At 40.6% G+C, this 17460-nt stretch overlaps 1 protein-coding gene across 2 annotated transcripts in view; it reads right to left on the reverse strand.

The window, feature by feature from the left end:
- The window catches only part of mdga1 (MAM domain containing glycosylphosphatidylinositol anchor 1), a 210525-nt gene that overhangs the window by 51134 nt on the left and 141931 nt on the right, over positions 1-17460 (reverse strand). For both annotated transcript variants that reach the window (XM_074612095.1, XM_074612086.1), the window contains exons 8-11: positions 14830-15159; positions 13711-14010; positions 7089-7355; positions 6074-6222 (exon numbers count right to left, since the gene is read on the reverse strand). In XM_074612095.1, the coding sequence (XP_074468196.1) occupies positions 6074-6222; positions 7089-7355; positions 13711-14010; positions 14830-15159 (1046 nt within the window). The remainder of the gene's footprint in view (positions 1-6073; positions 6223-7088; positions 7356-13710; positions 14011-14829; positions 15160-17460) is intronic.

Here is a 17460-nt window from a genome sequence, read left to right on the forward strand (position 1 = left end):
ACTAGGGAGTGTGAGGTTAATTTTTCTATTTTCCTCTATTAATGGATCTCTATTATGACTGATCCAGCAGTTCATTGATATTGTGTGCACTGTGTCTGTATGTTTGAGTATCTCTCTTTGTGGTCTTGTGTGTGAATACACAAGTCTATCTGCATAGTCGGGGTGGGTTATGTACATAAATTATTCATACATTTGATTTAATGTACATCTCTAATTCGTCATGAATATTCTTAATTTCTCATATATATGATAATGGGGATGTGTGTTTGCACAGGAGTGTTTGTGTGACTGTGTCTCAGTGCAGAAAGAACCTGGGTGTAGTTAAGATCGGAGGCCAGGTCAGCTGCTAGCCACACCACCTCAGTGATACACACAATACACAACTCCATAGCTGCAGGCAGACGAGTGGTCGATAAAGAGATGAGATGGAAAAGATTGAGAGATGGGAGGAGAAAGGTGTGAAGAAGGAGAAAAAAGCAATAAGGAAGGCATGATACAGAAGAAGAAGAATACACTGTAGAAGCAGTGAGAAATTTGGGATTAAAAGAAAAATGGATACTCGGCATGGTAGTGTCTCTGCAGTATACGTGTACATTATGGTACATGGTGTGTGTGCGTAAGGTTTATATTATATGTCTGGTTTGGGATAGTCATAATTTCAAAGGCACTATATTGTAACATACTGTGTATTAACACACTCACAGAACCATACTGTAAGCACCAGATTCACACGGAGCAAACTCTGATGAGGAAATTCCAAAACATTAACCACAATTTATACTCGTAAAATTATGACGTAAAACTTAATTTTTATACTATACTATATACAAATGCTGTAGGTACGCAAGTCGAATTTTATAAGCGGTGAGAATGCATTCAGAATGATTGGTTATGAGGCTCGAAGGCGTAGACATAAACAACATTGTGCTTATCCAAGGGCTTTATGAATCTGCTTCATAAACGTACAGAGGCGAAAAGGAGAGAAAAAGGATATACGTAGATGGCAAGAAAACAACAGAAAGAACTGTTGAGTTCGGAGTTCAGTAAGAGCTGAGTTGAACACGAGCACACACATAGACACACTCCCAGACACTGCGCGTCCGCAGCTAACGGCGGTCAAACTCGCACCAATGATGCCGCCCACTCCTAACTTCCTTCCCCTCTTTGTTCATAAAATTATCAGACGGCAGATTTATTATTGACGACTGCACACTTTTTCTTTTCAAGCAGCTGCCTTTGAACTGATACACTGAAGCTACCTGATCCACTGTTTTTGTGATTGTCTAAGGACGGGTTACTCAAACCTGCAGTAGTAAACATTCCATAATAACCTTTCAGCATATTGTAGTTCAAATGTTCTGAGAGATAACTAGACTTTAAAAAATCTAGCTTGTGACGGGAGACTTTGGCCAATCACAGGTCATTTCAGAGAGAGAGCGTTCCAATTGGCTGTTCATTCAACGGAGGCAGCTGTCAATCACTCGCAAACTCCGATTAAACGGTCAAACTAGGCAGAAAGTTTGCTGGGCGGTGCTTGGTATTTCCTCAACTGATCTCAACATGGCTGCCGGGTCACAAACTTTCTCATTTTACGTCTAAACAGTACACTACAAGATGTTTCTGAAAACATTTGAGGAGAGAAATAGGTATTACAGTAACATAATATTGATTCATATTTGATCAGCGCTGCCTAGTTTGACCGTTTGATCAGAGTTCGCGTGTGATTGACAGCTGCTCAGAGACGGCAGGCTCCAGCTCGGCTCTGATTGGTTGTTTTCCTCCGGTCTGTGAAATCTTGCAGATGCCATTAGGAGCACCGGAGGACACCAGCTGACACAGAGGCACATGATTTTTTTTCAGATTACCTGTCTCATGTACTACTGTCAGGATATAGTGACCGTTTTATAAAAATTACATTTTTTAATCCTATTTGCTCCAACTCTACCCACTGCTGCATTAAATGTCCTCTTCTATATACACAACGTTCCCTGTGTACAGGGTTGTGTATATGTGAACAAATCTGTAGCTGCTTTTTTACAGCAGAATTTTCCACCCTAAATGTGACCCTCCTAAATTGCGTAAATGTTAATGCAGCATGATATTAACACGATACTCCCCTTAATGCATACGCATGAGAGACATGCACTGCATTAATTAATAAGGTGCGAATCTGAAGACAGACACTTCCTATGCCAGTGCGCCTATATAAAAGAAAGTGTCTGAAATGAGCTTCAAAAGGCTTAGAAAATCTCTCTCTTGTTGCAAAAAAGTAAAATCCTCACATGTTAATTATCTCTCATGAATCAAAGTACTCATTTAAGAAACCAGAAAAGGGGTGTAAGGACAGCTTGATGAAACAAGGAGGGCCTGTCAACTCTCAGAGAAACCCCCTGCAGGGAGAACGAAACTAAATTGAGAAGTGTAAATGGGGATTTCACAGCCTACAACACACACACAGAAATAGACATAGGCTATACACACACAGCTAAATACATAGCATTAGAGGTCATAAATACATACATACAGGTACAAAGCCTCATAAATATACACAAACTCACATTAAAAGCACACCGACTTGCACAGCAACAAAAAGCAAATGGACACACTTAATGCATGTGAGCAGAAGTTATGGGCGAGTGCTCAGACCCTCAGTACAGTGAAGAGCACTGATGAACTGATCTGAGTCCTCTTTTATTCCCATCTGTGTCTGCATGTCTCCCCTGAGACCCACTACATCATTTTGTATGTGCTAAAAAGATAGAGTGTCAAGGCGTTAAGAGGATGAGCTGGAGAGAGTGTTGCAGAAATAGATGGGTTGTGAAATTGAGACGGTATTACATTTGAATGTTCTCGTACTCTATTTAATAGTCGAGAGGACCAGTGAGATTCGCTGTTTTTCTTTAATTTGCATCTTATTTTTCTCTTTCGCACCCTTTCATTCACGTCCTTGCTCACTCTCACCCTCTCTGCTTTTCTTTTTCTTTTCCTGTCCAATTTTTTTTGCCACTCTCTAATGCACACGTAAAAATATGCAGGTAGAAACCTTGAAATTTAATTAAAGTTTAACAACATTTAAGAAGTCCTAACTGCCACTTTATGCAACTCATTATTTTAACACTGTCAGCATAACAACTCGCAGCGACTATTTATCAGCGCTATTTCCTTTGCCACGGTTCACCCAACATTAAATGTCATTAAGTCTGCACTTATAACACAATACCTCAGAGCTGGAAAGAACTGAAAGGGGAGAGGGAAAGCAAGAGAGAGAGAAAGAGAGAGAGAGAGAGAAAAAGAGAGAGAGAGAGAGGAGCACAAGTGGAAGCAAGGAAGACTGAGAGACGGCAAAGAAACAGGATGAACTGGACGAGATGCTGTGTGTGAAAGACATTTGTCGACAGACAGAGGACAAAAGGAGAGGTGACAAGAGCGAGGTAGAGCAAAAGTTTTCAGAGAGCTGAGGCATGCAATCAAATGTGCATCTTAGGAAGGCCAGTGCTCATTTTCTGTCTCCCTGTAGAGTCTTACTTAATGAGGTAAGCAGCCAAGTCTTAAAGTAGGAGGGGAATTAGCTATTCATCCGCACAAAAGCAAGCTGGCAGACCCTGCATTCCCTCTGTTTCAGTGTCTCTCTCACACACATACACACACATCTACCCCCAGCCAGTTGTGTATAATTCACTATTATCCTTCCTGTCTTCTGACTCAAGGCCAGTAATCTATGAATAGATGTTCGAAACAAAACAAGAGGGTGGCCTGAGGTTGCTTCCAACTTCATTCAGGGGCCGGCTCAGAGGGCTCCAAAACTGTTTACAGGGTTATACGACTTTTTTGGTTGGGGTAAGCAGTAAAGCCTACGAGTTTCTGGAAGATAAAAACCTAAAAATAGGTCATAAGATTGGACATTCAATAAATGAGCTAACATTATCAACAAAAAAGAAGAGGTGAAGAGGCTACAGTGTTGTTATTCTAAAGATGTCTATGTGTTGTGTTTCCGAGACTCTACTCGACTGAAATGAGCATGCTTACCAGCCCGTCCTGTCTTGTAATACCGCTTGTACCTCAAAAGGTGATAGTGAGTCACTCTAGCATCCAGTCTGCCCTCAGTCCAACATGAGAGGATGAAGAAGTAGAGCTGCCCCGAGGGCTGGTCAATCATGTTGAAGGTACAGGGTCTATTGTTCGTTTTGATAGTTTGTTTATTGGATTAAATCTAAAGTGGCAGAAACTAGAAAACAATTTGAAGATGAGGATGAAACAATGTTCGTTTCATCCTCTCCGTTGCCAGGAGATTACTGCATTGATAGGAGAGTGGGCAACAGCCTTCAGTGGCGACAGACCTTCAGTTAGCAGTTAGCTTGAATTTAGCCCGCAAGATCAAAAAACGTTCTGTTTCTGCCGTTACACAGATTAAACCCAGCACTCCACCAGCCCGCTGTGACTTCTGGCGTTGGGGTTTGTGCTGGCCAAATTCGAGTTGCTACACAACCGCTAACTGAAGGTCCGTCTCACAGAGCTGCCAACCGCTCTCCTCCCGGCGCAGTAGTCTCCTGGCAGCAGGGAGGAAAATACAAGTCGTTTTCTGCCACTTTGGATTTAATCCAATAAACAAACTATCAAACTGTACACGGTTCGTACAGCCTCCAGTTAGTGGCACAGTAAACACAATATAGGCCAACGCCACACGTGAAGATTATAAAATAGCAGCGTTATTTTGACTGGTAAATTTAGATTGTATGGACGCAGTAGCAGAGGTAAAATGCTGCCCCCTATTTGTTTAAGCATGTACTGTAGCCATGTGCTACACATTGCACCTTTAAAGTGAATGTAATTGTTGAGGTCTAAGTAAGATTCATTTCGTTGTTTATGTTAATTCTTAATTTAAGTTTGTGACCGCAAGACTAATTGAACACCCCTCACAGGGTTGTGAAAATGAAGTCACGTCAATGCAAAGTTAATCATTTGAGGACATATAAAACATGAAAATACTCTCAACTGTCTCTGGGCTGAATTCTGGCTGAAATGGGAGACGTTGGCAGTGGAGAACAGTCTTGTTAAGTTGTGGTTACAACACAGTTCACTGTTATCGTCTGTCTGGCACTCAAAGCTAGGGCCTTGGGAGTGAGAGCAAAGTAATTTTATGTGGAAAGTTTGAAGTGATGGTAAGGCATTGTAACCTTAGTTCTGTGAAAACAGGTGCAACCCCCTGATGGGGCTTTTTAGACCTGGCCACTCATATTCACATCTCTGGGTGCTGGGAAGTGGAAAATGAAGTCTGTGTTTGATAGGACTGACTGATGAGAGCTGAAGGAGATGGCTGCTCATGAAAAGGGGGAAACAATAAGAGAGGAGAGAAGGAGGAATCTACCTGTAGTTATTTCTGATTTCGTGCCAATTGGATAAACAAAATTTAAAAATCAAAGCGAAAATGAGATTATAATCATACAAAATAAAAGAAAATGTAATGCAAATATTCTCTTTCTGTTTTCCTTACTTGCTTTGCTGCATAATGAGAGTTGCTATTGTGCTTGCTCTCTTTTCTATCCACTTTGTTTTTTTGAAAGCATTTCGAGATGCGCTCACTGCGAGATGACTTTGTTTACTGTGAACAGCGGTCCACTCGGAAAAGACAACTTTTGCATGCATGGGAACATGAAATCTGGGTAGGAATTGTATCAGAATGATCTGTTTATTTAAAGAAACTGGGTTATTTTTCAGTAAAAAATGGAAAATAACCAAAATTATGAGCCTCACAAATGGAGGAGAGGAGAGAAGAGGAGAGGAGAGGAGAGGAGAGGAAAGGAGAGGAGAAGTGCCTGTGACGTTGTTGTAATTCAGTGCAGGTCTCTATTGATCGACTACACACGCCTGACACTCCCCGAGCTCATAAAGCCTCATGTTTACTTAGCATACACACTTCACTATATACCTGCCTGTTCAGACCAAGAACAGTACATGAAAGTGGTGTATGCATACATATGTACAATACTCCTGTGTGCATGTCTACCTGAGCTTTCACAGGCTTGGTGTGGGCGTAGAAAGTATACTTGTAAGTATTTGTGCAGTATTACTTTACCTTTCGCACATTAACCCAGTAGCCTATGATACGATCCGTGGCCTCGGGATCTCTTTGTGTCCACTGCAGGTTGTAGGAATAGTTGTTTCCTTTTAGAATTCGCACTGGGTTTGGTGTGTCGAAGTAGAACTCAGCATTGTAGGGTTGTGCTGTGGGAAAGGGGGAAGAGAGACAAAGAGCAAAATGTCAGAGATAACTGCCTCATGTTGAATATGACTATAAGACTGATGGATGGATGAATAGTAGATAGACAAATAGGTAAATTCTTTTACACAAATAGATAAAAGGCAGTCGGCCTGATGCTCGAACCATCCGTATGAACGTATTTGTTCTTAAGTGGCTTGTACGAGTGATTTGGGAGAACTTGCCGAGTTTTCTCGCATTTTGAATTTTATCTTGGGAATGAACACAATTTACGAGCGGTCCGTACCTGTCATAGGAATCATGTGCTAGTCCACTGTTATCCAAACCTAAGTTTTTCGCTAATGGATTCTATATTTCATTACTTTGAAGCAATTTTGAGTTTGAAAGTCCTATATAAATTACGCTTCATAATTATGTTGACATTATCCTGTATGACTCCGCAATTTAAATCAATGGGGTAGGAAGCGTAGCCTTATATGGTATTATTGGGGCGTTAATTATATATATTATATAATTATGCGATAATTCACAATTCTCATGAACGCTCGCTCATTTACTCACAGGTGGCATTCATCATGTTTACGCAAGTCATTTACACTCATTATCTGAAGTCTAGAGCGTTTCCTGAATCTGACGCGGCACACTCGTACGAACCCGCAGTACAAAAAAAGTAAGAGAACGTTTGGAGGGGGTAATATGTAAGCGACACACATCCCAATACACTGGACCTCTCTACGTTGTACACAATACATTCCCTCTAGATTATTTTATGTGAACCCCTAAGCTTAAAGTTCAAACTGCGCCTATGGTTGAGATAAGTACACAAAAATGCTCTTGCATGAGGCCCATTGTCTCGTGTCTGTTCACTCACCAGAGACATTAAATATGCATGTTGATGTCCCTGCACTATTGCTGACTCGGCACTCATACGAGCCGTTGTTGGTGGGTTCCAGTTTAAACTTCAGCTCCGGCGTCTCCTTCAGGTCTGGCATGGGCATGCGGATGATGTCGCCGTTACGGAACCAGCGGATGTCTGTTAGGCGCGGCGGGTTTGACCGCATGATCGTACACCTCAGGGTCATCATCTGATAGTTCCTAGAACGCGCATCCTGGAAGACTGGGTCCAGTATGGGAGGATCTGCGGAGACAACAGATCATGTAATTTGTAACTGGTTTTCAGCACATAATCCATTTTGTAATCACTGCACCTTTTTCCCATATGCTCATATACACTGACTGTGCAAAATATTTGGGACACTTACTTTGTGATTAAGCATAGTGATGAGGTGTACCCATGTAAAACCCATTACCCCTAATCGTTTTCCATTTTAAAATCTATTTCCATCATAAAGGGCGAGATGGAGATAAACTGAAGCAGAACAGCTTGAGAAGGATATTTCAGCTTTAAGATGTGGACAATGGAAAATGGACTTTAACAGTGTACATACATCACCACCATCCATGTCTAATTTTCCCTGCATTATCTATTTTGTTCTCTGCAGTGTAAATTTCCTCACAGCATCAGAAAACATTAGTTTTGACAAATAATCTGACACAGAGCAACTGTTATTGCCACAAGGGATGAGGCATTTCTACGATGCACAGTCCCATCCCTGCTGCTGCTAACCTTATCCTAACCAGCTGTAATTAACCTGTCAGAAACGATGTGTGGCTCTGCGGTTAATGACTGACTAGCTGTTGTTGCCCTGGGGTCAGCCAGGACACAAGACGGCCAAATGACTCTGCCACAAATCACCAGCCAGCTAGTTCACCCCTGGCTAATCATGTAGATAATAGACACAAGGCTAATGGGTGGTATTGCCGTACTAACAGTGATGAGATCTGGTGTTAAGGCCCCTAGAGGTGAGGCAGCATGACTAGAGCCCCTTATGAATCAAGTTTATCAGACACAGATGTGTAATTATAGTCTAATCTGTGTTATGCCTGTAATTTAGACGGACAGCGCCACGGATGAGCTACTGTACAGTCAGGAGGAGAGCAAGAAACAGAGACAGACGGAAAGATAACATAAGAAGTAGGGGAGAACACGGAAATTCAGTGACTGAGAACATAATATTAAGCATCCCGGGAGTAATGAAAGTAATAATAGAAAGACATTCAAAGAGGAGCAATATCACAGTGATCTGATGACAAAGTATTTTGATGTTCACACAACTGAATTCCTGGTTACTGAACTGCTCAGTATTGATATCTTTAAAAATAAACGTACATCCTATGAATTGATATCAATGTAATCAGTTATTTTATGTAATTCATTGGATTTTTCTCTTTTTTTTTTTATATTTTGTAATTATTTTTTCTCCTTCATGGATTTTTATTTTATTTGATCCTTATTTTATTTCTTTTGGTATGCTCTGTAACTATATACTTTCTTAAAATGCAAATAATAATAAAAATAAATAAAAATAAAAATAAACTTAAAACCAACCTATTTGTCTAGGCTTTTTATCAGTATTTTTTAAGGCCATCATTTTTTTTAAATTAGTTTTTTTATTTATTTCATCGTATTCTTGTCTTTAAATGTGTTATCGCCTTTATTTTTATTTTGTATTGTCAAATATGCATCTCAGCCTTTTTATTTCACATTAGTCTCAAATTATTTTACTGTTTGCATTTGTTTTGTCTTATCAGTTTGTCAGTCATCTTTAAATCCCTTTGAACTGCACTACATTGTATAAAAGATGCAATACAAATATAGTTTAATTGATTGATAATCATCCTTTTATTATTCTATACTCTTTTTAGGAGACAACAATAACAGTATGGCTTCCACATTTTTACATAGTTTAAGTTAATAAAAACCCAACAACTGTTACGGATAACATAGTTAACACTGCAGAGATTGAGTCTTATTTTGAAATCTAAAGCTCACCTATTCTCTCTGTGAGTAAAACTTTTACTGTTTATTTATTTTGTGCTATAGGTACAGGTACACACTGCCAAACCAAATCCTTGTTTGGAAGTTTGGTTTACCATTCTGTGCTTGCACTCCAGTCAGAGCAACGGGAGTACGCACCTGCATGCTAAAAAGACTGGAAACCACCTTAACATTTAACTTCTCAGCTTCTGTGTTGCTTCAAGTCTAGACTGCCAACATGTGGATGCAACATGCATACATACATACTTCAAAACTTTCTCAGTTATATAATCTAAATGGTCATTTACAGCTGTGTGTCCAGTCATTACTAGGTCTTCTGATCTCTTGAAATGACTATGTTGACTACAATTCCTGCAGCCACAACAGAGCCATGTGATAGAGCTGAGGAATCGGTGAGCGGTCAAAGGTCATACTGCAATCCTATGGACTAATTAGTGTGTGGTCACATACCTTGCTCCTGCTTATAGACACACATATGCATACTGATGGCTATCTGACATTGGAAACCGGCGGCAAGGGTAAAGAAAAGCAGGCAAACTGCGATGGTGATAGAAGTAGGGAGGAGGGAGGGAACAAGGAGGAGGTGTGTTGTGAGCTGGTTTGTGAGCAGTTTATAAATCAATTTCATCCCCAGTAGAATCTGGTAGACAAGTTATTACAATCCCCTTACCTGACCTAAAGTATTCATTTTTAATAATGATCTAAGTTTCTTAGCAGTAGGTTTCACTTTTCAAGTCGTGGGGCTACTTCAATTTCTAACCCAACTTTTTAAATTCTCTGTAGCATTGTTTTTGTATTTATTTGCTACTCATTTGGGACTCAAAGCAACACACTGCAATGTTTCATAGTCAGAAGGCCATAATACATGTAAACACACCATCGCTATCTGTCTTATCGAATGCAAAATGGATTACATCCGGGAATGCAACACTGACCAAGCCAAACATTTACAATACGCAAAGAGAAAATCAATTTACATGAGGCTGAGAGAGAGGGATGAGGTGAAACGGGGGAGAAAGTTGGGATGAGGGGGAGAGAGAGAGAAACAGCTCTTAAAGAAGAAGACAATGAGGAAGACAAATGAGAGGGAAAGTGTGGTGTGAAAGTGAGAGAAGTCGATGATTGAGTATGGGAGGTGGGGAGAGAGTGAGAGAATGCAGGATGCAGAAAGGGAATGACAAGACAGAGAGAGGTCGTCTCTCATGGCCAGCGGTTAGCTGATTGATGATGATGAGAATGGCAATGAGGAAGAACAGCCACCTCTCTTGGAGGGAAAGTGGGCAAGTAAAGAAGGGATACGACGCAAAAAGAGGAAGTGGGGAGAGGCAACGGTGGCAAGAATCTGCGTATCCTCTTAATTGTATCTGCCATAAAAAATGATAGCATCCCTCCCTCACATCGATCAACAGGCTAAATGCAAGGAGGCAAAACAAACCTGGTAAAATAAATAAAAGTAAAATGGGAGTGGAGCAGTGGGAGAAGAAGAGAGGAAAGATTTGTTTTTACACACTTATATCTCCTCTTTTATGGTGTTTCTCTATCTGCCAATCTGTTTCTCCCTTTTCCATCTTTATAACCTCCCAATCGCACATTTTTTTTAGCACCTCACCATCCCTAACCCCGTTTCTCTCTCTCTCTCTTTCTCTCTCTCTCTCTCTCTCTCTCTCTCCCCTGCTCATGTATCTGTCTCATCTCTCTGTATCTTTCTCTGTCCAGAGTGGGGAGGCCACCTGGTCCATTAATCAGACTTGGCCAGTGTGGACAGCAGAGCTCACAGAGTGCTGCCCTTCCGCCCCGCCTGCATTAGCGAGCCCTGTAAATCCTTCTTGAAGACGAGACGAGAGGAGACTGAATTGGGTGTGTTTTCATCAATTATGTCAGAGTGGGAAATTGGTCCTACTGGGCCAAGTGCTCTCAGACAAACACATAGTTGATTCTGCTTTCGAGCAAAGATTTTTCTTAAAATTCAAGAAAAAACCAACAGTGGCTGATTTTGTCTCTATCCACGTAAATACACAGGTCATTCTCTTGCAGTTTTGCTTGATTGGCAACACATAAATGCAGCTACAGCAGCAATGACTCTGGCCCCTTACAAATGTGAGCATATTCAAATATGTGAAGGGATATAGGCCCAGGGTCTAAAATATATTTATATTTATCCAGATAGGTTGACTTTCCTTTAGAAATTGATAAAATGCTTTTACAAATGCCCCGGCATTTCATTTTTCCTCTCGTTTTGAGTCATTAGTGGTTTTATGTGTTTTAGATGTACTGCTCTCTCTTTTTATATCCTCATGTTTCTCTAATATCCGATACATTTCATCACTTTAACTAATGGTAGCCTTTCAACTTGGCCTTGTACACAGGGCACAAGGGAGGGTGCTGAAAGGGTTGAATTTCATACTGAATTTCTGTTAACATAAATTTACAGAATTAAACCGAACACTTACCAATGCATGATACACTGTTGTGCAAGAACACAGGCTTCAGCCCATACAGTACATTAGTGACTCTTTAAACCAATGAATAATTAAGTGTATGATTAAACTCAGCTACAAATCTGGTTGTTGTTTATTTCTAAGTTATTAAAAACTAAGGGTGGACACAGGCAACAGCAGATAGATGTCCTTCAGATCCTCAAAACTAATGGAGCTTCTTGGAGGAATGCCAAAAACAACTTCAATACATGAATTTTGGTGCTCTTCATTTTTCAGAATAAGATGATGGTGCCACGGTGAAGCTCACACTCAACCAATTACCCTCCGTCAGAGTTATTTTCTGCAGGTTATTATGTTGGATTCTACCCATTGGTTACAATACGCTAGATGATAGAAGGGGAAGTGTATTGCTATGCAAATGTACGCTGTTTTTCTGGAAGCAAAAGCAATGGGATTTTGTTATAAAATACATGTTATAATCACAGATTGTAAATAAGAAGTGGACGTAGTTAACGTGACATCACCCATTGGTTTGTGGAGTGCTGTTTTGAAGCCTCAAGTTCGGCATTTTGGCTGTCGCCATCTTGGTGTTTTTTTTTACACGAGTGGAAGAAGTACAGCCGAACACCGAACAAGACATTTTTAGGTGACCGAAAAGGTTATAATTAACTTTCCTGTACTGAAAACACACTGTGAAAGGGTTCAAGTTCTAAGACTAAAACATGGACAACTCCCAGACCGGACAACGCCGTGGTAACAACCTGTCAATCACAAGGTAGCCACACCCTAAAGCATCCCCTGCTTTATTGTCTATTTGACTCTAAATGGGACCATAATTTACTAAATGAACATCATGCTGTATTGAAGAAGACTTGAAACCAGCGATTTAGACCATAAACTAATGTTTACAATGTTTACTGAGGTAATAAATCAAGTGAGAAGTAGGGTCATTTTCTCATAGACTTCTATACAATCAGACTTCATTTTGCAACCAGAGGAGTCGCTCCCTGCTGGCTGTTAGAAAGAATGCAGGTTTAAGGCACTTCAGCATTGGCTTCACTTCTCAGAACTGGAGGTTACCCAATGGTTATAATGTTATAAATAGCAATAGAGAGTTGGAAAGTGCTTAAAACCAGCAACTGGACGACATGCACATGAAGCTTTGGGTGACTTTGTATGGTTTGAGATAAATAAGGATGCTTAAAGTATGTTCATATAAGTTAATAGTTTCCAGGAAAAATCTAAATCACATTTGTCTCAATAGTCAGAAGTGCCATTGCTTGGCACCGGTGAGTGCCGGCACAATTCAAGCATTGTAGAAGTAAGTAAAAGTAGGTAACCTCATGGGAAGGGAGAAGGTATTGAAATGATGTGTAACTTTAGCAAGACAGATCCAACTCCTTCCTCAAAGCCCGTCCTCCGGGAGATTTATAATAACAGTCCCCACTGGAGTGCTCACAAAGGGGAAGGGGTAGGTTTAGAGAAAACAGCCTTTAAGCCAAAGAGGTGTGTCCTCATTTCCTTTTACTCCACCTTTTTAACACTCTTTACATTACCATACATTTCCTTATCTGTCTTTAGGGTACACAGTTTTGAGCAAAGTGTGAAGATTATGCTATTATTGAGTGTGGGGCGAAAGAAAAGTGCAGTGTTTTAATGGTATCTGATATTACCATAGCAACAAAGACAGTTTTTATGCCCTATGGGGGTCTACGAAAATAACTGTATTTAAAGACTCAACTTCTGTCACACGGAGCTTTTATACTTTCTTTGAGATGAATGCCTACCCAATATTTTCTCTCTACTGGTACTACCAATGTTATTGTTAATATCCTCTATACGTTTTACTACTTTATTTTACAATTTGCTACTGCATATCTTCTAGTTCTGAAGTTCTGTTTGGTGTATTGCAGACATTTCTAATACTATTGCTGTTTGCTGATAACCCAGGGATCATTAAAATGTCATATTATCCTGCCTTATCTTAGTAGTAGACAAGATGCAGCAATGTTTGAAAGCAATTGTAACCAAACTGCACTGCAAGAGAAGGCACGCATGCTCTTAACAAGTAACTCTGCCCTTCTGCTGCTTGATCTAAACAATGGTGTTACATGTTGTTGTAGTTCTTGGGTGAACATAATCTGATCCGCACTTACACTGTACATTGAGTTGGACCTGTGCCTCCCTGCGTTTGATGTTGAGCCCGTTATATGGAGCAGTCTGGCACCTGTACGCCCCCATCATGTCCCGGCTGACGTTCTTTAGTCTCAAGCGGCCGTCGGGCGTCTCCATCATGGTCCTCCCTGACGGCATCAGCAGGTCCTTTTCTATCCGTGACCAGAGTATAGGCGGACGTGGTTTGCCGTCTACCACCAGGCACACCAGGTCAACGTTACCTCCCTCTCGCACACTGACCACCTGACCTCCTGGCGGAACCGACAGCACTGGAGGAGAGACTGGAGGGAAAGAAAGAAGGAAAGGAATAGTAAGAAAAGTGGATGGAAACAAACATAATAAATAAAGTATTTGTAAAGTGAGACTTGATACAAACTGCTGCAATAAAGGAAACAATCATCATACAATTTCCATTACAATAGTGGCTTCACAAAAAAGCCAAAGAAAAATCTAACGTAGCTTATAAGTATCTACTAAAAGGTTATATAGATAAGAATAATACCATTTCAGAATAAACAATATACAACATAAACAAGTACATTACAATGGAAAAGAAGGCGTATATGTTATTATATAATTCTGGAAGAGGGCATGACTTAAAAATTACAGATGGTGTTAACGGAGAAACTGGATAACAGAGACAGACGGAGAATAAAACGGAAGGAAATAAAATGACATTTACAAGGCTAATTTTATTGGACAATCACAGTTTCAATGCAACATTGGAGCATTAAAAAATTACTGCTCAGTAATTAAGTGCTAACATTATGGTTAACCACACATGAGAAGGCACACACGGACACACAGAGACACAAAGTCCTAAAACAAGTTGACAGTGACTGTGTTAAGGATGTAGTCATCTGAATAATGAATTTCCAGCCTATAATCGCAAATATGCATCTGACTAACCTCTAACTAGTATATTTGCCACCAATTTACCATTTGATGAGATTTATTTATAGCCCATTGGCACATTTGGATTAGTCATTGCTTGTGGTTTGAATACAGAAATATTTATTGGCCCATCAAAGGATTTTGAGTGAACTCACGGAAAGTTGTCTGACAGAGATATAAATAGCAAAAGAAAAGAAAAACCTCACCACTGTTTTGAGAGATGTTGACATCCACACGGAGCTCCTGCACTCTGCCGCCTGGGAAGTTTGCCACGCAGCTGTAGGTAGCCAAGTCTCTGAACTTCATGTCCACAATCTCCAAGCTGCTGGTGCCGGGTGCCATGTCCGGGTCACTGCGCAGCAAGATCAGGCTATCCGAGTTGAAGACAGGTGCGCCGTTCTTGTACCAGGTATAGTTGACCTTGTCCTGTGGGGTGGCATCGACGTGGCACGACAGCTTGAGGTCCCGACCCATCTGGATGGTCTCGCTGTCCTTGTTGGAGTCTGGCGTAATCTGGAAGGTCAGGTTGCTCATCGCTGTGTGAGGTGGTGACGGGGTGAAGAAGAAGAGAGAAGAAAGGGTTAAATAGAGCGTATACAGTGTCAGGGATATTTTCCTCTCCAAACATACTAATCTCTATCATTTTTCATTTTCAGTCTGATAGACATTTTACAATGCAAACTAGCTTGTTATCTACTCATAAATTCACTCACTCATTCAATTCACGTTTAGCAGGTTCTACAAGCAGCCGCTGCTAGCTGTTGAGTAGCAATTCTTTGTATATAGTGAGGACATTACTATCAACAAATAGCACAAATTCATGCATTTGCAAAATGTGTGTAGAAGCATACAAAAAGGGTAAAAAACAAACAAACACATTTTTAACATACAAAAGCGGCTTGCTACATTCTTAACACAAAAGCGAACTGGTTATGGTTCACAGGATCCATCCTTTCCACACTTCACATTCATTGTCTATGTAAGCGGCCGTGTAATGCATTCTGGTAGCGTAGTGTTGCGCTTTGAGAGACGGACTGTCACGATGCCCGCTACTCATTTACATACAGTTGAACTCTAGGCTACTTTATGTAAATCAGGGGCGTCTGGTGTAACTCACCGCCTCTGGAAACTCCTCGAAAACATACTAATCGTTGTCGATCTCAAATGAAGACAGATTCAGCAACTGCATGACTTATTTCTTGCTTAAAATGTTCCAAATGTATGAGTAAGAAGACGTTCGTCCAATCAGGTGCCTAGTCCCTTGTGGCAGCCCATCAAGCATCCCATGCTAGAAAGCGAGGCGATCCCTCGCGACCAAAAACGCTCATTGCAGCAGCCTTGTGAGCTATCAGAAGGTCCTAACGTGGAAGATGGTGCACTTAAAATCTAGTTAGTTAAATTGATGACTTGGTGTGAATTATGTATGAGTGGTGCTTGATTGAAAATGTGTGTCCTTGTACTGTATTATTATTTTACAGTATGTGTTTATTAAGCTCTTACCCTCTACATAACCTTTTTTAGTTTGGAATTCTACTCATATTACGCATATTTATGTCATGCCAATAAAGTTTGTTAAAGCTTGTTGAATATAAATGAAATCTAAATTTGACATAAAGAGATAAAGTAAAGAAATACGTTTCAGGAATGACATCAAAAAGATGGAATTGATATTGTAGTGAGGGTGAGGGATAAGGAGAGATTAAAAAAGCAATTAAAAAGAAAAACGAAGTGGATGGAAGAGGGGAAAGTTGGCTGATACGAGCTTTAAAAGAGTAACCTCCTCTTCAGTTACAAGAAATCCAGTCTGTGGTGTGTAGAGCGCTCATCCATGTCTTCATCTTTTTGTATAATTTTGTATAATAACTTGTTTGTGTTATGTATGCACCTACCGTGGAAAAGAATTTCCTCCTTGAGGACAAATAATAAACTATCTATCTATCTATCTATCTATCTATCTATCTATCTACGGTAATACAGAACGGTAGATGAGTTTGCGACATAGCGTGTGAGGCATAAGGAGGGGGCAGCGTGACAAAAAAAACCAAAGGGGAAAAGGAAATTGAAGAAGAAAGAAAGAGAGAGAGAGAGAGAGAGGAAGAAGCAAATTGTGAAGAAGAGAGAGACAAAAGGAGCCAGATACAGAATAAAATAACAGGGGGATGAGGAGGAGGAGGAGGAGGGGTGAAACAAAATCAAGGACAAAGAGTAACTCTCACACTGTCACATTTAATTTTCAGTTTCAAAGGCTGCGTTTCCCCAACAGATTTCCATGTTGAATACAAAACAGCTCTCTGTTTCCTCACTAAGGGGAGAGACAGGCGGCAAAGGAGGAGAGGAGAGCTTGATTTAAACTCCTTTCGAGCTTGTTAACAAGATGCTCGGGTGGAGCCGCGGATACGAAGCAGTGACCATATGTTTAACATGATCCTGCAACTCTACCTGGTTAGTGTGGAGACGGTGTTGTGTGTGTGCATCCATGTGCATTCGCAAACTTTGTCGCCTGCCTGCCTGAGGACTTCTATCGTTAGTGTGTGTGTGTGTGTGTGTGTGTGTGTGTGTTTCATTCTCCGTCTTGCCACCTGTGCTGGTGTGACGATGCGTTCAGGCCCATTAAGCTAACAGGAGAAACCCATCCAGCATACGTTCTCTACAGTGTTAAATAACAGAAGAGACTGTCGCTAATTGCTTCCACTCCAGTCTAACTAATTGGAGTGAATAAAGATGATTAAAGGGACTAAAAATAGCCGGAGGGGAGGGAGAATGGAAGGCTTCTTGTTTAACGGCAGGGGAATTAGAAAAAGAGCAATCCTTAACCAGCCTATTCTGAGAAGATTCAC

The sequence above is a fragment of the Sebastes fasciatus genome, chromosome 2 (genome assembly GCF_043250625.1).
Source record: "Sebastes fasciatus isolate fSebFas1 chromosome 2, fSebFas1.pri, whole genome shotgun sequence".
Classification (NCBI taxonomy): domain Eukaryota; kingdom Metazoa; phylum Chordata; class Actinopteri; order Perciformes; family Sebastidae; genus Sebastes; species Sebastes fasciatus.